General features: G+C 39.5%; 1 protein-coding gene across 5 annotated transcripts in view; it reads right to left on the bottom strand.

Annotated features, from left to right (window-relative positions):
- The window catches only part of ebf3a (EBF transcription factor 3a), a 103,011-nt gene extending 84,599 nt beyond the window's left edge, over positions 1 to 18,412 (bottom strand). For all 5 annotated transcript variants that reach the window (XM_063003659.1, XM_063003656.1, XM_063003655.1 and 2 more), the window contains exons 1-6: positions 17,727 to 18,412; positions 17,248 to 17,404; positions 16,442 to 16,505; positions 16,051 to 16,106; positions 13,721 to 13,794; positions 12,305 to 12,373 (exon numbers count right to left, since the gene is read on the bottom strand). In XM_063003659.1, the coding sequence (XP_062859729.1) occupies positions 12,305 to 12,373; positions 13,721 to 13,794; positions 16,051 to 16,106; positions 16,442 to 16,505; positions 17,248 to 17,404; positions 17,727 to 17,860 (554 nt within the window). In that variant the 5' untranslated portion in view covers positions 17,861 to 18,412. The remainder of the gene's footprint in view (positions 1 to 12,304; positions 12,374 to 13,720; positions 13,795 to 16,050; positions 16,107 to 16,441; positions 16,506 to 17,247; positions 17,405 to 17,726) is intronic.
- Between the last annotated feature and the right edge of the window lie 3,766 nt (positions 18,413 to 22,178).

Genomic DNA, 22,178 nt, shown 5'->3' with positions numbered 1-22,178 from the left:
TTCCGAACACTGCACACACGTTATTTCCTCTCTTCCCTTGTCTTTTCTATATTTCATTTCTGTGTTGTCAGGAGCAGATGTTGAAATAAAAAGAAGGGGAAAGTAAATATATTCAGTAAAATTCACACAGAGCTCATGCTGTTATTTTTTCTTTGCCACTGTTCCTCTTGCGCTCAATGAAGGGCAGTGGCACAATACTTTTTCATTCAGCATATTGAACAGCCTCGCGGACAAGCCGCCGAGTGTTTTTATTGTTAATCAATGCCAATCCATTCCAGGCCTTGATGTTAAATAGGGATCAATACGACCAAGCTGTGACGGGATCTGATTTCAGTCGGCCAGCCGAGCGCTGGGTTTTAATCGGAGGGTAAATCAAAGCCGGCTGAACATAAGTCAGGTGAATTAAAACAGACTGCTGGGGACCTTTCTTACCGCCCGACCTCTGCCAGGAAATACCTGTCATATTTTATTATGACTCTAAAACCAGGTTCATTCACCACCTTTTTCCCCCTTTTCTTTTCAAGAAATAGAAGTGTCACTAAATATAATGATAAAAGGACACCCAAGTCTTTCGCCGCTCAGAATTCAGATTGAGAGAACAGAGCGAGAGTTTTCCCCGTCTCATCTTTAATGATCGGCTGAGAGAGTGAGAGCGGGCAAAATCGATAGTGGCCCTTACCTTCAGTGAGCCACATTTCATCTGGAAAAAGATCATAAGGATGGCCTCGATTTGTGAATTAGTTCTTAAGGATCAGGCTGCCAGTTCTCGCTACAGAAAGACTCACTGTTATAATATAAAAGAAAAACTGAATCAGCACTTGAACCCTCTTTTCTCAACCTTTGAGGTGCAAAACCCACAGGCGTCCACAATCTATGCCTCTTGTCTCAAATTCTGCCACTCCTCTTAAAAAAGCCTGCTTTTATCTCTCTGCATTTGGAGGACTCTTGAAGCAGAGGGGTGTGTTATAAGGGTCTGAGGGCTTCGCGGTTTTCCTGCAGATAAGCATCATCAGAGAGCATCGTTAGCCCGGGAAAGCCACGCACGAGACCGGAGTCGACATAACTCACCAGGGTCGGGAGGATTTAATGAAATATGGCCGACGCTCAAGTAGTGATTGATCGGGCGGATGGCCACAGGCCTCTCCGTGGCCCTCTCCTCCCACGGTCCATCTATGATGATAAATTAGCGTTAGATGAAGCCTAATGAGTTTACTAAACATTTGGGATTTGTGCTAATAAACTGGCAGGCTAGGAAGCTAGCAGCGAGAGCGAGCAATCCCTGAGCTCCCCCTTATCGGGGGGACATGACAGTTAAACCACGCTTCCAATCTGCCATCGATTCATCATCCTGGCGCCATTGTGCATGCTCCACAAGAGGATAATTATGCAGCCATCGCATCACAAGCGCTCATATTTTCCTGAGAGAGCGAGCGGCCGGGCTAACACCAATCAGACTACACCCGCACAATACTTTACTGATAAGAATTTTTAGTATTGTCTAATTCTCATTAACTTCTTCTGGATTGATGCCAACTCGTCAAATGGATTTCACAGTTGCAGACATTCCTACAAAATGCTAGCAAAACAGTGCTTGAAAATGTAAAGAACATCTATACATATACATATATCCCCTAAGAAACTACTATATATAAATAAGAGTCGATCATCAGTGGGTCCAAAGCCTTTCAGAAGCCTGAACACTGGACAAAGGACAGAAATACATATCTGGTGACCCCAATTCATAAGAACATACTTATCTATTTACTCGTTCACACATGGAGACCAAGTGCTGGTAGAAAGTTCTGTTCCCCTGACAGGTTAACGCACTGGGAACAGCATCCCAGGGAGGTTATGTTCTCTTGGGCATTTTGTAGTTCATTAGGTGCCATTCAGCCCCCTCTCTACTGTTGACTAGGAATCATTCCTGCTATCAACCTCATTTTATAGCACCTCAATATGTACCTATATGCCTAATCATATGTGGCTTTGAAGCAGTCCTCAAGTCTGGTGATTGCAAAATATAGCTTTATTATTCTACTACATTTTTTTATTATTAAGATGCAGCTGCTGATAAACCTCTAAGTATGATTCATTGCTCATTAACACACATATAATAATGTCCAACTAATTCTCTTTATGTTGTGAAGCCAAACAGATCTCGACTATTAAGCGAATACTTGCCGTCTCTAATGACGTCTTATCAAATGCACCTGACCTTCCGCAACACCCATAAATCAGCGTCACACCCCATATTTAAAAGTATGGAAATCAGGCCTCTGCTAATAAACAGCAAGCGAGGTCTGTCGGACGGTGCCGTGGTCATGGACGGCATAATTGCTGGGAATATTTCTAATGAGGGCTTGGGAAACATGAGTAGAGGTTCTCTTCTAATGACAAATCGCCATGAGCTAGAGCAGGGCTTTCCAACAGCTGCTCTTTTAACCCTGAACCGCTCGCTCACTCGCTAGCACTTCTTCTCAGCCTTTTTTCCCTGCTGTCTGTATATTTATTTATTTATTTTGTGTGCTGTTTTGACTTAAGGCTGTTTGTGCATTGCATCAACGCACAATGTTACATGCGTACAGTACTTGCACCAGGCAATTACGATTTAACCACACAATAAAACATGCACAGAGTTGCCCTTACAACCAGAAAATAAAAACGACCCTCAATTCCGCCAGTGCAAGCGAATGTAATCTGCAGTCTTTTTCGTTGAATGGTACAAACCGCTGATGATAATCTTTTGACAGCACAGGAAGGTGGAGGTTGGATTTAGAGATAACTTGTCAGCTTTAATAAATGATACTTATTTGCAGTAGTTTTTAAAGGTTCGAGTAAGGATGAATCCAACAGCGAGGACCCCGTGGGACAGAGGCAGCCAAGGCCCGGTGCGCTTCACTAGGGAGAAACTGATGGTTTGTGCCCAATGTCCAGATCGCTGGCCTGTGACCTCGGAGTCCAATACAATCCGCACACAGTTTCCTAACCTAATTTCAGCCATGTCACACAACAAATTGCCACATTCGAAAAAATGGGAATGGATGGCCGTGTGGGGGAGAGGGGAGTTAGAAGGTAAAGACAGAATAGAGAATAAGGTTGCGATGATGGGATGCTCGGGTGTGGAGGCAGAGCGGGAGGGATATATGGATGGATGGATGAATAGATGGATGGGAAGAGAGTGGAATATCTCCTAAAGAGACTGGACAGACAGAGGAGTCCCAGGCAGGCAGTGTGATTTTCAAACCTCTCCTAATGTGAAACAAATGCTGTGGGTGTGAATCCACACCTACTCATGCTGAGACAGAAATACCTGAATACGCTGGTTATTACCACAATCATAGGTTATAAGGCAAACTTGTAATGACAGAAAAATCTACATGTTTACCATCTCAAGAGGCATATATTGCTTTATTTTAAAATGAGCAATATATTTTCTAGACTGGCAAATGTAAATATGCACTGGAATAATAAATTATTATAATATATTATATTATTATATATATAACATTATTTTCAATGCTTTGGCATCATATAGACAATTATTTTAAATGTGTAAAATACTTTTTAAATCTAAATCCTACACAAATTTTTATTAATTAATTAATTTATTTATTTTTAGGGATCCACATTATCTGTACTGACAGACCAACAATCACACTTTTTTTCTGTCATTTTCAGTTCCAAAATAAGTATAGGTTGTTGAAACTGTCTATATACAGTATGTCTATTATTAGGCATTTAGAATTTAGAATCTGGCCAAATAAGACACATACTGCTATTTGAAAACGTCCTAATTTTGTCTAAAGTTGCTAAACTGTGTGTGTTTTCCCAATTAGGTTTCTGTGTAGCCTGCAAATCATGGCTAATTTCCCATTTCACATTTGTTGCTGGTCTCTACAGTTTGTTTCTGCTTGTACATAAAACACAGAGGACTATAAGACTAGCACTGAAGTTTCTGAAGAACAGAAGAAAGTAAAAGAGAAAGAAAAAAAACTTGTAGAAGCTCTCAGCTGTAGGCTGGAAACAAGAACATGCTGCCTGCTTTTATGAAACCTGGGCTTTGCATTCCTCACAGTCTTCGCCTAACCAAAACTGATCCAATTTGCCTGGTTGTTATTCAAAAGGAACATGCACCCACGCCTGCCTATTGAGTAACAACAGACCCTGTCCAACTGTCTGCTGTGTGTGTGTGAGAAATCACGTTGAAATATGCAGCTCGGACAATATTTACGTTCGCATTTGTGAACATTTCCAATACGTGGTTTTGCATCTGTTTGCGTTCAAATGAGATTGATATGTGTGTTTGTCGGAATGTGGTTGTGTTTGTTATTGTAAAGTGTGTGTGTGTGTGTGTGCAGTTGTAGTTGCAGTGTGCTATGATGACAGGCTCAGCAGGAGCATTCACATTGCCCAACAAAAGAGGAGTGTTGCCTCTTTGTGCTCCCAATCAAATAAAAGGCCTTTTTAGAGCACATATGTCCCTCTCCTCACGGTTCTGTCAGATTAGAGTCCTAATACCCACACCAGACCCCCACACACATATACTCATTTGCACACACACTTACAAACACACACACACAGTACCACCAACTCAACTGGGCTTTTTATCCATCTTCTGGTTTCTCCCGATGCCCTGGCATCTGGTTTTACACTGTCCACTGGTCCCTCTTATTTACGTTTGTGTGTGGACCCATGTGTGTGTGTGTGTGTGTCAGCAGAGACTCAGAGGAGCCACTTTCTTCCGTTTTAGTTGCCCGTGCAACATGTCTTACAACAACACCAGCTCAGAGCCCCCTCCTCTTGACACATGCTAAAGCCATTTCCCCACAGACACACACACACACACACACACACACACACACACACACACACACAAACTGGACTGACACACTGAAGTTGTAATCGTTACCAAGAACAAAACCTGTATGTCACAATATAGTGCAAATATAGTTAATACAACAATTAATTTAAGTGGGTTAAAGTCTAGACAGGGTACATTAAATGGCCAAAAGTATATAGACACCTCTCGCCATTATAGAGCTATTGCTAAAAGGCGCATAAAACTGATCATATAAAAGCAATTATGTGCTTCTAGCTTTTTGTGGTAAAAGTTTAGCATAGGCTGTTACAAAACCCTGGCCTCAACCTCAGCACACACACTTGGGATAGATTAGAATGCTGATTGGACCCATTCAGGACTTGCCTGACCTTGCAAATGCTATTCTAACTAAATGGGTACAAATTCCCACAGACAGGCCCTGCAGAGTTGCATGTCTTACTTATTACTTACACTCTTAAGTTAGATCAGAAGAGTGTGCAGCAGAGAAGCTTGAATCTGTGCAAGACAGAGATTTTCACCAGCCAATTTATCATGGTCAGTGCAGCAAGGGGTCTGCTGGCACATGGAAACACTAGGTGCAAGGCATAAACACACTCCGACCAGGGTGCCAATCACAGAGCACCGCATACCCACACATTCACTTACTCACTCACACCTAGAGGCAATCTGAAGCAACTAATCCACGTTCGAAATGTTTGGGAGAATAAGAAACTTTACCCAGACAGTGACCAGGAGTAAAAATCAAACCGGGTCCCCAGGACCTATGTTGCTGTGTAGCACCCACTCTACTAGCTTAGAGCACAAAACACCCAAAGTTGTATCAAACTATGCAGAAAGTTCAGAATTATTCTATATTTTATATAATAAACAACCACAAATACCTCTACCATCAGCAAACGTTTTAAAGTGTATAAAGCATTTTAATGTACTACATCTGTTTGACCATAACTCGATGCATGCCTAAGCTAGCAGCCGTGAGGTTTTGGCTTTGTGACCGAGCCGCCCGTTTCTTATTTTCTATGCAAGTGTGGACAGACTGCTGCTTGCCAAACACAGGTTAAGGTCTCTGCCTTTTCCCCTCTTGTAGATCTGGCAACCCAGGCTCTTTCCTCCAAGAGATCTGGCAACCCATTGCTTCCCTGGCATAAAAGGTGACAATCTTCATTAAAACCTCTTACATACAACTGTCAGTTATCCTCAGTTCAAGGAAGCCAGCTGTTCCCTCTCTCACTCTCTGTTACTCTCACGTTCTCTCTGTCTGTTCCTGGGTCTCTCCGGATGAGACGGCGCTCACTCACAGTGTATAAGCTGTATGTTTTCTGAAGAGTTTCAAGGTGAGAGTGTCATCTGTTCGTCTCGCAAAGGTATTCGCGAATATCATTATTTTTTGAGCACAAAGACAAAGGATCAATTAAGAAATAATTACAGACGACTGCAACGCTACAAGTCACGCCAACTACCGCTCAGATAACTTAGAATATGTTAATAGCTATGATTCATTTGCATATTTACACATTTTACAGTCGTTTAGCGATTTAGAAACAAGTTAATAAAGCAGCAACGTAAAACAGGCTCTGCAAGGCATCATGATTTAATTTGCATGCTCATTTAAAGAAATCCTTTGCTTGTTTAATGTCATTTCTATCAACCACATTACGGTGAATGGGTAAAACCACTATGGTAAAAGTAATTGCCACAGACAATCATTTCAACATGTTATCCTGCACTGAGAAAATAACGGACAATTGCTGACTAAAAGCAGCTTGTAAAGGTACTAAGTTCTAAATCTGTATAAATTGCGTATTTAGAGATTGGTCCACACTTTTAGAGGTATGGGTTTCTGATAATGTGCCACCATTGTGTTTAAATCACTCAGGGATAACACAAAGGCACCAGAATTCTCATGTAGCTGGATTAAACTATATACATATATAAAAAGACTTAGTATAAGCTCTTATAAGCTATTATGCCATAGCTACCCATGGTCAAAAGTTAAATAGAATTCCACACTCATAAATATGCAGGCTTGACATAAAAAATAGATCTATATAATATAAAATAACAGCATTTTGTGATGTCACTGCTAACTGAGTGTAAAAGACTGTAGTAGTGTTTGTACTATCAGTTTACTCCCTCCGAGGGGTTTCTGACATCCCCGACTATCCTTTCCTCCCTGGATCTCAGCCCTCATACTCCTCCACATACACACACGCACACACACACACACAAAGTGAACCACACTTACAAACCCTGTCTTATGCAAGCATCTCCCAGAGAAGCTTTCCCATGCCACAGGCAGAATCAGACAGGCCTGACAGGAGCAAGTGGCGGTGGCTCAGTTTGTGACTGAAGCTTCAAAAGAGGCGCAAAGAACACCTGCACAAAAACGGCAGCCGCTTAGCATGGCCGGCTCCACGCAGGCACACATTAATGGCCTTTTAGAATAACAAAAATACCTCCCACTAACACTGGGGTCCAGGCACACACACACGGCAAGCCGGTGCTGGAGTGAGGGAGGAGGGGACGGGGTGTTTAGTGCTGTGTTAGCTAATTTACTGTAGTAGTGGTCAGTGGAATTTGTATCACGGCTTGAGCCGTCACCTTATTCGCTGGCTAAGCTGGCAGTGTGTGTGTGTGTGTGTGTGTGTAGTATCAGCAACAGCAAGCTTGCTGACTGGCTCATAAATAAGAGCAGCAGAACACACCTGTGCGGCTGCTGTGATGCGGCCGTTACCTGGCTAGAGATATATCTGCTGCCTGCCCAACCATTAATCAGAACTAATGAAGCTTTCTCACTCGCATTCTCTCTTCTACTCTACCACTCACTCTCTAAATATCTTAGTATATATCTGTATAAATGTTTTATATAATAAAATATGGATAAAATTAGCATGATCAATGTTAAAGAAATTAAATAATGGAGTTCTTCTCTGCACTGTCACACTGTTGAATGGAATCTGACTAATTCTACCTTAAAATAATATATTTCTACCAAAGTGTTGCTTTAAAGTAAGAAATATAAAGGGGAACAGCTAAAAATAAAGCAAGTGACACACAAAGGACATTTTAAATCAAATTACATGGTAACAATCGGGTTGATTAGTGTAAAACCCATTATACTATATTATTAGTATTACTATAACATTTCATTTGTGATGTGAAACTGTCAAAAAATGGCTTGAGGCACCAGCAATAGCTAAGCAACGCTGTACCCAGCGATGTAAGGAATACACAGAGAGTGGGAAAGAGAGATTTCTCTTATGTAACACTTTTTTTTTAAATTACCCAGCATCCAGTTCTGTAAAAAGCTGCCATATAAAAGTATTTGTAAACAACCCGTCGCTCTTCAAGTCCCTCACACACCTCCATCACACACCTCTATCTCATCTGCTCTTTGCTCCGACGTTGATATGTAATTAAAGACGTCTCCAAAATGAACCTCGACAGCCCGGGATCCGGCCAAAAATGTAAATGCCATTAGGGGAGACAATGAATCGAATTTTCGGTTTAAATGTCCTTCATTTTTACGGCTTCTCATTTCCATAGCGCTTCTTTTTTCCCCCCTCACCAACAAAAGCTCTGACCTTCTAAATGCTGGCATTAGTTCAGATGAATTCGAAGTGAGCTGCAATCGGGCCTCCGCAAACCAAAGAGAGGGAGGAGAGCTATTCAAGACGACCTGTGCCATCACTTGCCAAAATAGAAATGTTTAAGAAACAAAAAGCAGGGTAAAATCTAAATGGTGTGGATGGGAGATCAGTGACTTCCTGCTACTATGGAATTAATTCCTATTGTCTTGTTTTGAGAAGACTCTGGCACGCAGCTGCTAGTGAGGCTAATAATGAGCTATAATCCTGGTCTTATGGAAATATAATGAATGTTAAGCGAAAACAGCAACAGTTCCAAATTAGGAGTAGAAGAACAGGTGCAGGCGGCTATCTGGAACGAGCTATAGGAATAAACCACCCGCTACACAACTGTGTACAAGTCAATCTCATGCATTATTCAGCACTGGAGGGGTGTCTGCCAGGGGTCAGGCTGTCCTGACCTCACTGACAGGAAGTGAAAGGAAGATCGGTGGCAAGGAAAACCCCGATCAGTGACGAGTATTATTAGACGCTGGCTGTGTTGCAGGATGAAACCGCAATCCCCTACTGACATGTGCTTGTACAGTCGCGAACCTGTAGCACACAGTACAGTATCTCTCGTGCAGACCTCTACGCTAGAGCTCTCATCCATTCAAAATACCTGTAGATGAATAATCAATGCTGATGTGTAGGGTGAAATATTTAAAGGCTCACTAAAATTGTGCAACAGCTGTTAAACAAAAGCAACTTTTCTTGCTTTTTTTTTACGCTGAGCTAAAGTCCAAGAGAAAATAGGATAAACAGATGTCTGGCTTGCCTACAGGAAAATAGGACACAGTTGGAATGATAAGTCTCTTAAACTCCATTGAAAATGCCAGCAGCGTGATGGTGCCAGTTACTGGCTACACCCGTGCCAGCGAGCGGCATGCCTGCCCCCGGTGCCATCTGGGAAAAATGGTGCGATCGATAATGGATCACAAGTTCCTCTGGTCAGCCTAGACCTGCCTCCCTTTTCCGTTCCTTTCTTTTCTACCCCTCTTCCTTCTCTGTCTTGGTTCCCCCTAGTTAAATGTTTTGATTGTAACATAATCGGGGCGCTCTTGTCTGCCGAAACAATCCCTCCATTCATTTTCCAGATTCGTTCCCTCCGTGGCTGAGCAAACCATTATTTCCAAGCGCCTGTTGAACATGAGCACAAGTAGGCCTCTCTGTTCCGACACCAATCATTTCATATCTTCATATTGCCATTACGGCGTACAAGCCCAATTGGTGAGAGATGAAGACGAGTCTGAGAGGCGGTTATTTCTCCACTCGGTTATTGGTTTCCGACTTGGTCTTTGACATAAGTAATACCAGTTTATGATAAAATGTTGCCACATTTTTGCTACTACTGAAGCATTCTGGGTGCAAAGGGATAAAATAATCTGCTCATAGTGGTGACAATGCGGCAGGCTAATGAAGCACGTCTGCCTTTGTGATCACATGAAAACGATACTCCCAACCTTTCAGTTACTTTACAATGAAAAAGTGAGCTTTTCTATCCACTGTTTGAACTTACGACAATATCGCCTCCTTTTCCCTGAGACTCAATCCCGTCTCCAGTGTTCCCCTTTTCCTATTTTACTAGTGTTACACGCATTGTTCGCCAGATTGAAGCACAAAGCGCTGACACCCGATCCCTCTAACTCTATTTAGGCACGACACAAAGCCGAGCAATTTATGGGAAGAGCCGGTGCGTTAAATATCAATGACGCTTCGTCGTACAGTGTTTAGCATGTGTCTCTTTGAAGGTAAATATATACTGTAAGCTCGGCTGGGCATGTGAATAGGCTCTGTGCAGCTTAGACATCTCTGAGCTACCGAGTGGAAGTCAGACATGCTTTGAAAACCAAAACAACTCTTACAATTCATGTTGCTTCCTTTTTTTCTTCTTCTTTTCTTCATTACAAAGTGATGTAACATAATTCTAAACCTGCTATTAAAACATCCTGATACTAATTGCTGTTCATGTTCTATAAATCAGAGGATCTGTTTGAATACTGGTGACCTGGAAGCAATGTGGGGAATCCTTACACCTAAAATGATGTTTAGAACAGGTTTAAACTGCAGTATTTAAAAATAAATAAAACACAATAAATAAAACACAATAGGCAATAGGTTGCCTTGGAAAGCCTAAGAACATACTTGCATAGTTTTATAGTTAGGTTTAGAATTCTTTCTAGGACGTCATCACATATTGATGACTCTACATTTAGGCACTGTTGACTAAAACGAGAATCTGTATTGATTTACTAAATATCTACAGAGTTTGTTTTCCTAATGGCAATGCTAAAACACTTCATGTCATGCCCATTATATCATATAAACATTCATAGAGGAAATGATTGGTCAATTTCCAAATCACTAAAATACTTAATGAGCCATCAATCAAAACATCGGATCGGAACAAGGTTCTTGACATACTGTATATAACCTTTTCACTCACCTTAATTTAGGGGATTAATGTTATGAAAATCTTTCTATATGACCTATGTGTAAGACCATATTTCTTTTAGAGATGCCTCTCGCTCTCTCTTAAATGCCTCAAAGTTACATACTGCAACTTTAAACAACAACAGGAATAACCCATGCAGTGTTTAATGCATGAAACTAAATAATAATAATCTCAATCCTAATAGATTAACTTTGGTATCAGATTTGCTCAAATTATGCAGAACAGGGCTTGCAAATCATAACCAAATGACATGTGATAGGAAGATATTTACAGCGCTCGAAGCATGAAAGCACGGCCATAAATTCAGCACCCAGCGAGTGAGTCCTTTTTTCCGACACTCGACACACACTCCAGCACACACACAGACTAGCAGTGACTGGCAGCGCCAACTGGCTGTCCCTATTTGATTACTAATAAGAGAGATGTTCCCTGTGTCAGATACCAAACATTCTCCACTAAGCAAACAGCTATTTCAGCTAGTCAAACATTAGCATTGCTGTACAGCACTGGCGCGTACTATGCTTCGGCTCTCCATCATCTTCCTTTTCCCCTCAATCTAATTTCTCACTCGGAGGACGACAAAGTTCACGATCGAAAGATAAGTTTGCAACATGGACAGAACAAGAGAGGGGGGAGAGGGAGAGGGAGAAAGAAAGAGCCTTGCTCTCGAGGACGAGTCATTCTTGCTGTCTTTATAGGGCATGGTGGGCTTGTTCTACCTCACTAATCTTGGAGGCCTGGGCAGTACTCTGGCACATCCCAGCTCCTTAGATCTGCCCTTGTCTCCTCCATGCTTGCACACTCTGCCAAGATAATTGGTGATAAAGAAGCGCTACAAGACTTGCCGGGTGTTTGTAACCAGTTGAAATGAAATCAAATAGAACTGAGCAGGGGAGAAGACATCAATAACTGATTCTGCAGAAGCCAGTGTATTTAAACGTGCTAATGCTATCAACATGTACCCACCAAGAACCAGCTGAGAAGCATCACTCATTACCCAGGAGTAGCACTATGGGAGCAAAATACAAACACACACACACACACACACATACGCACACACACTACTATTCTGCCACAGTGTGGACTTATAAAGGAAACAAAGTCAGTGTGATGCCGTGAGCCGGCATGTCTTCTGCCTACAGAGAAGAGGCGAACAACACACTTGTTAACAAATTAGGATGAAGCAGGGAGCTGCAAATTCAAAGCCAAACGCTCTCTAGGAATAAATGACTCGGCGCATGGAGAGCAGCGGCTAAAGAAAGTGCCTCCCCTGGCACCTCTAGCAATTACACAATCCCCAAAGGTTTCAAACCCACCTGTGCAAAGACGCCACACACTAAACACCAGTCAAACACTGGAAGGAAATAAAATGCTTTTCCTTACCTGTCGATGATCACAGGGTCTGAAGGAGTTTCGTTTCTGTTGCCGCAACTTTTCTTGTCACAACACCGGCTGTAAAAGGAAAACAAAAACAAGCATCAGCAATGTAATCTCTCATCTGATTGCCTGTGAGCATTCTGTCTTGCTAGTGTCTAAATTCAAATCTATAATTTGCTTGTTCCCTTTATAGTGTGAGGTGAAGGTGGTTGGCTGGCTGGTTGACTGAATGGCTGGCTGAATGGATGAATGGCTGGCTGGCTGGCTGGCTGGCCAGCCCCGAGTTGGGTGCTGCCGAGCCGAACTGGGAAGCAGCATTTTGCGGTGTTTGCATTGGTCCTGAACAGAGGACTGGGAAGAAAGGGAGGGGGATGCCAAGAGGCAGGAGGATCACTTTCACAGCTTCGCCTTTTGTTTACCTCTAATTGTCAAGCTGTTATAGCTGGAGAGGATGCAAGATGCCACCTTCAACCAGTGCTTGTGTGGGGCACTTATTAATTACCGGCTCAAAAGCCTGCATCAATCTCTTACAATGTGCCAATGCGTGTATCATCCATTTTGGGAAGGCATCAATGGTTGTATTATGAATGCTTTAATTAATGCTAAAATTATACAAGGGGAAATGTTATGGCTTTTGCATTTAAACGTGCATAATGATGTCAAAACAGCATATGTTGGAGGAAGGTGTTGGAAGCTTTTTTAAATGTTAGTTATGGTAAATACTGAAGTGCATTCGTGAGTTTTAGAAAAAGTTGCATGATGCAGCAAGTGAAATGACAAAGATGTATGTATGTATATATATATATATATAGTAACAGCAACAAACAAACATATGAACTAAATATTTTAATTAAAGGTAGTGCCTGGTGAAGGACTGCAACCACAGTAAATATTAATAATCACCTAAATCAATATAATATAATATTTTACAGGCCTAAAAACTATGTGCTGTAATGTGTACACCAGCACATATAAAGTTTGTCTTTAGCATAATAAAGACGCAGCACATTAGTGCGCAAAATAACATGCGTCACTGGATTTAAAACTACTAATATCAATTAAAAACATTAAGGTTTCTATTACAGACATTAAAAGAAAACATAAAATAATATGTTAATAATGAAACTGGAGTCGGAAGGGGTCGCCTCAGTGTGTAGAAAGTCGAGTTGCTTTTGCATATGTGTGTAGTCCAGTTATGCAGTCCGAACCGCTGAACTGCTTTGATTGTTGCGGCAATTTAAAAGACGCGCAGACTCGGATGCTTTTCAACTCATCTGGGCCAAATAGTTTCTATGCTTTTTATCATACTCAGAATAATTCTGCACGATATTTAGGTTTTTTTTTTTCATTTGAATTATTCCAAATCACACGGCAAGAATGGATTTAAAATGCGAATTAAAATGCGAGTTCTTTTTTTCTTACCTGCACATAATTTCATGTGTAAGAAGAACTCGGCACATTTCTGGATTTTTATCTTGGCCTTCATAAATAATCGCCTTAAAGGAAAAAAAAATGAAACGGAGAAATTAGTCAGACATATTAATTAGTTCTCACAGCAATACAGATTTATTTACGTTTTGATGTACACATTATGTAAAATTAATTTTTACAATTTTTATAATTTTTAGTGTGTATACCAAATATACCAAGTATAAGTAAACAGCAATATAACTATAATATAAAATAAACGACAAATTAAATAAACTAAATTTTGCTGGGTTGAAAGCAATTTGAAAACAATTTTTAATAATAATAAAAATATTTAACATGTTCACCGGCTGACTTCACTGGAAAAAAAATGTCCTAGCCAAAATAACATCAAAGTTTAATTTAAATTTCATTCAAAATTAAATAACAAAATGAATAGCCTGCTGACTTTAAAAAGACATCTATTGTAATCTATCAATCAACTTCTATATGCAGGCTGACCTCTTATAGCTATAAATAAGTTATGATTGAGCAGCATATTCTATTTGAAATGAATGGGAGTGTTTGGCGCTTCCCAGTGCTGATAAATAATGTGACATTAATAGCACTTTCTGAAAGAACAGGCGCATATGCTGAGCGTTTAGCTGCTCGCTATATTTGATTTGATTTGAGAGGGAATGATGAGGGAAATGTTGCTGGTGCAGTAAAGGCGCTCGGGGTGCAGATGGGCTCTCGGAACGCAGCGCACACATCAGCGCGCCTATCATCGCAACACATTGAAGGGGGAAAAGTGCTAATGGCCAATCTGCTGTTTATTTTTGAGCCGCTAACAATGATTTTTTTTTTTCTTCCTCTCGATGCTTTAGATAAAATCACAGTGTCGCGGGTACGCTCGAGTAATTTTTGAGCATTGGCTTTAACAGATGGCGCTGAACTGAAGGTGCGCTCTCCTTCACTTTCTCTCTCTCCCTCTCTTTCATTCTGTCTAGGTCTCTCACCCACTCAATTCAAATTCAAAGCCGTCAATAAATTAAAATGCCGCTTAATCTTTGACATGTCTTGCATAAAACATAGAGGGTCGGATGCGCATAAAATTAATCTGTAAAATTATAAAAAAGTAATATTACAAATTATAATAATATAAATACTAATAATAATATAATAATAAAACATTTAATAAATTGTACATGTAACCCTATATGTATATATAACACACATCCTGTCTAATTGCACTTTGTTATCTATTCCTACTGCCATGATTTATTTTCCAGCCCCCACACATACACACCGCCTGTAAAGACGGAAATCCATAAAGTGCCTGTTCAGCGCCATTGACTCTTTGATCATTTTCACACCAATTAGGCCACAACCAGGAATCAAGCATCGCATTATTAATAATAAAAATATACTTCTATTCTTTTCTCAGTGTGTGACAAAAAATCTAAACGAAATCCGAGTGCTTAAAAATGTCTACTTTTTAAATCTGGTTAAAATGGGACATTTAAAAGCGACATGATGGGAGGAACCGGTGCAATATCAACTCGAGTGGCCTCTCAGGATTTATTTGCCCTTGTATAAGCAGATATATACAAGGCTACAGCAAAAAGCCACAACCTCAGGCAATAGATCACAGGATTCGACACTCATAGATAATAAATGCAAGTGTAATTGAACCAAACTGTCACAACATAGCAAAGCAAATTAATTAAAACAATAATACAAAATTGTGGAACAAATATGAAAATATAAATGTTAAAAGCAAATTTAATACATGTACGCACGTAAACAATCCAACATGTACAGCGACGTTTGTCTGTAGTAGTTTACGTATTATATTTTCGGTTTATTTTATTTTCGGTTTATAAATTAAGTTTTCCTGCAGAAGTATGTTTAAAAATTACGCGCAACCTTACTGAAACGTGGACCGTGGTTAACTTTACGCAGGACATTTCAAATGCGCAAAGGCTGTAAAACATCATAAATAATATATAAATAAAAAGAAATCCTAAATCATAAAGAACTATGAGCCTAATATTAATAATTATAACAAGGAGAAAACGCGAGCCCTTTTGATCCCTTATACAAAGAGCAGCCTTTATGAACCCTACACATCACCCCTCATTCAGAAGCGCATTGTTAAAACGCGTGTTCCATCATATTCAGTGTAGTCCGGTTATTAATAAAATATCCACTAACAATAAAACTAGAAGTATAAGATAATCAAACATGCTCCCTATAAGCACCAATAAATAAATATACAACTTTCTCCATCTAACAGCATGAAGAGGAAAAAAAGGAAATACAATGTACACATATTATCTTACCTGTTTTGTCATGGAATCGATTAACCGTACATAAAGATCCTGTTCTGTTCTGACTCCTGTGGAAAATCAGTTTCATTCAGTGAGCGCCACGGATTATTCACAATTTATCATTATAACAAATAAATCTGCCTAAAAAAACTATGCATTGCAAAAGAAAACGCTTACAAAAGCGCACAAACTTCTATTTGTGCAAATAATTACAGAAAGATTTGTGCTTATAATACATAGCACATTATAAACTACAATAAATAAATAAATAAATAAATGAATTAAAAGTAGTAATTCCCTAAAAGGGAAAATAGCTAATCGTATTTTGCCTTAATTATTATGTAAAATGTATCATAAGTATTTTAACCTTTTATCAGGATTCATATAAAGAAGTCGGACTTACCGTTGCTGTACAAAAGTTGAAGTTTGTAATGTATCCCATTGTTTGTTTTTTCACTGTTTGGTTCCTGAAAACAAGCACGGTTTGAAATCAGACCTAAACATACTTAATTGTGTTTGGTTACATTTTGCATGTCTTAAAATCTGCAGGTTGTTTTTTTACGCATTGAAACTCATTTGAAACTTTCTTATGCTTATGTATATTATATAAGTATATGTTGTTATTCTAAAAAAAAACTAAAAAAAAACTAAAAATCATAAAAAGATTCTTTAAGTGTTGCTACAGATTAAAATTTTAGGGGGTTTTTTTGGTTCATTTTTTGTTGATGTTTTAGTGAACATAAAAATCTGTTTCCACCTAAGAATTATTTAGGAAGACAAATATGCCTCTACTAATTTGGTCTAAAACACTCTCTAGATTTTATAAATATTTTACCTTTTTCTTTCAAGAGTGTTATATAGTGATAATTTTGCATATTTGTTTTTTTTTTACACTGGAGTAAATATTACAAATCATCGAATATTTATATTGTATAAGCTACTGAATTCACTATTTGTGCATAAACTTGTAGTGAAAATAGTCATTTGTGACTTAAAAAGTTTCTTGCGGTTGCAAGAAAACTTATTTAACATTAGATTACTGGTAAAAAAAAATATTTGTCATCTTTTTATATTATACATTGAAGTGTATAATTTAAGATTCTGTAATATTTTAATGTCGTGCTGTTGGAGATATCAAAATCTTTAATATCCTCCAGAACACTTTCTGGATCTGGTGCGGCATTTCCGAAAGCCTAAACCGGCGCTTACTTTGTCCTTCTCCACAAAGTCCACAAAAGCTGTCCTTTCGATCTCGACGGGCTGTCCCTGTCTGTCGTACAGAGCCAAGACGAAGTGGAAAAAATTGGACTTCCTCAGATTGGACGGCGGCTGTTTCTCGTAGTGCGCCCGAGCCAGACCCACTCCACTGCAGGGGGGAAAACAGGACAAACCGGGCTTAGTTAAATAGCATGGAGAATGGATGTAGGAAACAGGGGGGAAGAGAGGGACATCATCAAAATAGATGGATGGATGGATGATTAGGGAAAGTGTGCAAAAGTGTAAACTGGTGAAAATTGAGCGGAGAGTAATTCTTGATTTGTCATTTAAACTGTAGTAATATGATGTAATAAGCGGCGGAGAGGTGCACGGGGAGAGCGTAATTGATACATGGCATAAGTGGGGATTTAGGGTCGATCAGAGAAATGCATGGAGGAAAGAAATTGGGATGATTTGGCAGGCGGACGTACCTTTGGGCGGCTGTGTTCGCATCCACCACGCCGGCCGTGTGCATCCATGTTCGGACCGAGTTCATGCCGCTGCCCAGCGGCTCCTCTTTCATAGTCGTCCCCCCTCTCGGTATATTCTCCTGAATCCCAAACATTAAAGCGGTGTGCGCGCAAAAACCAGCTCCAGCCAACCAGGTCAAAACGAAAACCAGGGGATCAGTCGTTCCTTTCTCCACGAGTCACTCAGCTCTCTGAGAGTTTGGTCGTGATTTGTTAAAAAAAACCCGAACAAACCAAGTCCAGAACAAGTCTTCAGCGCGTCCTGCGTTGGCACCACATGGACCAGATCTCTCAGCGGCTTGTTTGGATTGTCGGAAGAGTCGTTGAAATACCTGCACGCTGGATGTTGTTGTTGATTTCTTTTCTTTTCTTCCTTTAAAAAAAAATCACTTCAACATGTCTTACAACTTTGCGTCGCGATGATGATGCTCTCAGACTCGTGTCATCATCCCTACAGGAGGGGAAAAAAAACAAAAAGCTTTAGGACACTGCTGAATCGACCACTTTCTGGCAACGCGCTCCGGCTCCAAAAGACAAATAAACGGGCAAAAAATCTGATTTAGCGCGGAGGTGTTCCCGTACGCGGCAGTGAGCTTGATGAGGGGGGCCTTTAGCGTCTCTCGGAATGGATGGAAGCGTACAAAACTCAGCCCTCTTTCCCTCAGGACTGAAGCCTTTCCCGGGAGCCAAAACTCTAGACCCGCGGGATGCGCGCTGTCAGAGCGATGACGCGCAGTGGGCGGGGTTTTTACCATATATGGACACAAAGGGGCTGACATTTCCGGTTGCTGGCATTGCCCAAGTACTGGTGAGTACACACTACTATAAGTGAGCGGGAGAGCTGACTTTTCTATTCTGCTTTGTTTAGAATTACAGCTAATTAAAAAATAGATGAATAAATAAAAAAGAGCAGCTTTTGCATGCAGTATGCAGTATACAGTTCAGACAACGCTGTGTTTATCATTATTATAATTATTAATAATATTAGAAAAGTAATAAAAAATATCCTTTTCCAACTTGATACATAATGGAAATACCAAGTTAATAAAATGCTAGGTTTTAAATGTATATGCATTTATTTTTGTCTAAGTGCTACATTACACGCAAACACTGAGCTGAAAATGTACTATTCTGCAAGGATTTTTACATTACTGCTAATCACAAAGAAAAAAAAGAACAAATCAAACACATCACAGCTTTTGCATGCAGTATGCATTTATTATTATTTTTGTATTTTTATTATTTTTATTATTAGCAGTAAAAATCAAAAGTGTATTTACAATATGATTCAGATAGGTCTGATCACTTTTGGGTACTGTAAGTGAAGTGAGGAAAATTACGTTAGATGCATGCAGTGTGAGCAAGAATGTACTTTTCACATTTTAAACATAACTTTAAAAATAAAATAAAATATAAACCATGCACACTTTTCGTCAATTTTAACCCTAATAATAATAATAATAATAATAATAATAATAATAATATGTTACCTATAAATTAATTAGCAGTTTAAAGGATGTTTATAAATAAGACAAGATTTAATAAGAAGAGGGCAGCAAAGGTTACATGCTTGCATGCATGTGTTTTCACGTCTGGAATAAAATCATTTATTGGTCCTTGTCGTGCGCTCAATCACCGTGTCGCGCAAATGACAATGACGGATATCTCGGATGCCTAATTGGCCTCTGTGTCGCTATGATCGTCAGACTGGTCCTCGAACATCACATGCAGAACGCACTGATCAATACCAGGACCGACTCGTTCTCATTCCCAAATTAGTCTGGCTGCACTTGGAAATAACTGTTCCCAATAATAAGCGTGCTGATCATCTGTCTGTGTGCACACGCACGGCGCACGCACAGATAAACTTGTAGAACAATAAACAGAGAAAAAGCCGAGTTTGGCTGCAAAGTGTGCAGTCACACACTCCAGCACCAACACGCTGAGAAAAGAAAAGTGCTCTGCTTTTGCAAATCGTGCTAAAATTACATCTGAAAACTGGAAGGACTCGTGGGATGCGCCGCGTCCATCCTCTCTCTCTCTCCACAAGCCTATTTTTTATAATAAATAGACCATTTTAAGGACAATTATGCGCCCAGTGGTTGTTTAGGTTTGTGATACGGGGGTGAAAGGTGTTCCTTTTCTTTTTTAGCACTTGGCAGGGTGTGTATTGATGTTAATATTTTAATGAATGGTTGGAAATCGAACCTCGGATGTGGGTTATCTGGGGAGCCGGAGCGCTGCGCTCCTCTGAGCTGCGGTGCGCACTGAAGGGAGGGATGCGGGGACGAAGAGGAGAGAAGAGAGAAAGGGAAGGAAGGAGAGAGGTAGGTTTTAGAGAGAGAGCAATCTGTTTGTGCTGGTGTTGGGGGTTAATGACTATTGCCAAAGATAAGTGAATTATCAAAGCTGTTTCGTCTGAAAATTCCATTATTTTCCTGCGCGTCCGTTTAAATACGTAAGTAATAAAATTATATTATGTCATTATTTAACAGAATATCATGTTTAACTTTGTTAAACTTTATTTAACCTGTTAAGATAATGTTATTATTTAAATCACATAAATATTACTTATATTTGCAAACGTTTCTTGTGTTTTAAAATGGGCAAAATTGTTGTTTGTAAAAAGGTATGACAACACATGACAATAAAATAATTGATAACATCGTTCATCATAAAATGCAAAATAAACTTTTTTCTTATTTATCTGTTGTTTATTTATTTATTTTTATTAATTGCACTAAGAAATTAAACCACAGCTCCTAACTTTCCTCCATATTTCCTTTTTTGCTTGGCCGACCGCAATCTACACAGATTACACACCAAAGCGATTCCAATCTGATTATCAAATTAGGGTTTTAGCCTAAATCCTTTTAAAGCTGATACTGTTGACTGGAGAGGGGAGGGCAGCAGGGGAGAAAAGTTCAACAATCCCATTGCGAAGGTAACGATCCCGTCCTGGAAAAAAAGGGAGTTTTAAACCTTATTTGACAACAAATGCAGCTGCCCCTCTATTTTGGAAGATATTAAGGCGAAAATGAATGCAAATCTGTGCTGAGGAGCCATCTGGCCAGAGAGAATCAGCTGCTCCGCCTGCATCCATCTCAGCTCATTTTCCAGCCTCATCTGGAGCCGAAAACGCGCACACTAAATACAATAATCCGCCAAGTTTCTGCGCACACTCCGACATGCTTCAAGCACTGACAAGCTGACTTTTTAATTCTGTGTAAAAAGGGTGTTTGTCTGTAATTAAAACAATCATTCTAATTCCTAATATAATAAAAAGTGAATAGTGTTCTTTATTGATATGTACGTTACTGTTGACTTTTAAAATTGTGTTAACTAATAGAAAGATATCTAATGTATATACAGTATATATATATATATATATATATATATATATATATATATATATATATATATATATATGTGTGTATATATGTATCTATGCATACATACATACATACATACACACGCAGTACTATAGTATACAGTAATTAATTATTCATTTGCAAATGTAGAGTTCATACATACAAGTGCATACAAGTTAATGTTGGTAATAGTTGGAGACTAATAATAATAATAAAGACGAATAATGATAATTATTATTATTATATTATTAATAATCATAATAACAATAATAATAATAATAACAACAATAATAATAAAGACGAATAATGACAATAATTATTATTATTATATTAATAATCATCATAATAACAATAATAATAATAATAATAACAATAATAATAATACTAATAATAACAATAATAATAATAAATCCGTGTGTGTGTGTGTTTGTGTGGATTTAGATGTCGCCAGTGTTAGATCAAAGTGTGCTAACAGCCAGGAGCGCGCAACGGCAAAGTTGCGTGTGCAGTTGGCGCGGGACTCTCAATAAGATTTTCCTTGGTGTTTGCTGAGACCCCTTGCAAGGAAAAGAGAGAAGCCCTCCTCCCTCCGTTATTGTGCACGCGAAGTGTTCCTTTTGTGCGCATTTACGGGCCGGAGGCTTCGACGATCCCCGACCTCAAAAAAAAGAAAAAAAAAACATTTGCATTTAAATAGCGACATCAACCGATTCGCGCGTGCCGTGCGCCAGTAGCTTTCCCAGATGTCGCAGAGTAGTCGCTCAGATGGCCGCTTGCCCAGCTGTCCTCTTCCTCGCCTCAGCCTTTCCCCATTCACCCCCAGCCTCCAGCACCACCAAATCAGAGTCCCGGCCATGTCCCTAAATCTGCATACTTTCGTACTAAATAGTACTCACTATCTGCATCTTTAAAAACTGATCCTAAAGTGCATACTTCTACATTAAGCAGTATGCCACTTATGAGTTCAACTGCTCTCTATGGTTCCAAAACACCAACTGCAAACTGTAAACAGTTACTAATCCTAAACTACATACTACCATTC

The sequence above is a fragment of the Trichomycterus rosablanca genome, chromosome 10, assembly GCF_030014385.1.
Source record: "Trichomycterus rosablanca isolate fTriRos1 chromosome 10, fTriRos1.hap1, whole genome shotgun sequence".
Taxonomy (NCBI): Eukaryota; Metazoa; Chordata; class Actinopteri; order Siluriformes; family Trichomycteridae; genus Trichomycterus; species Trichomycterus rosablanca.
This window is presented reverse-complemented; position numbering and strand designations above follow the sequence as displayed.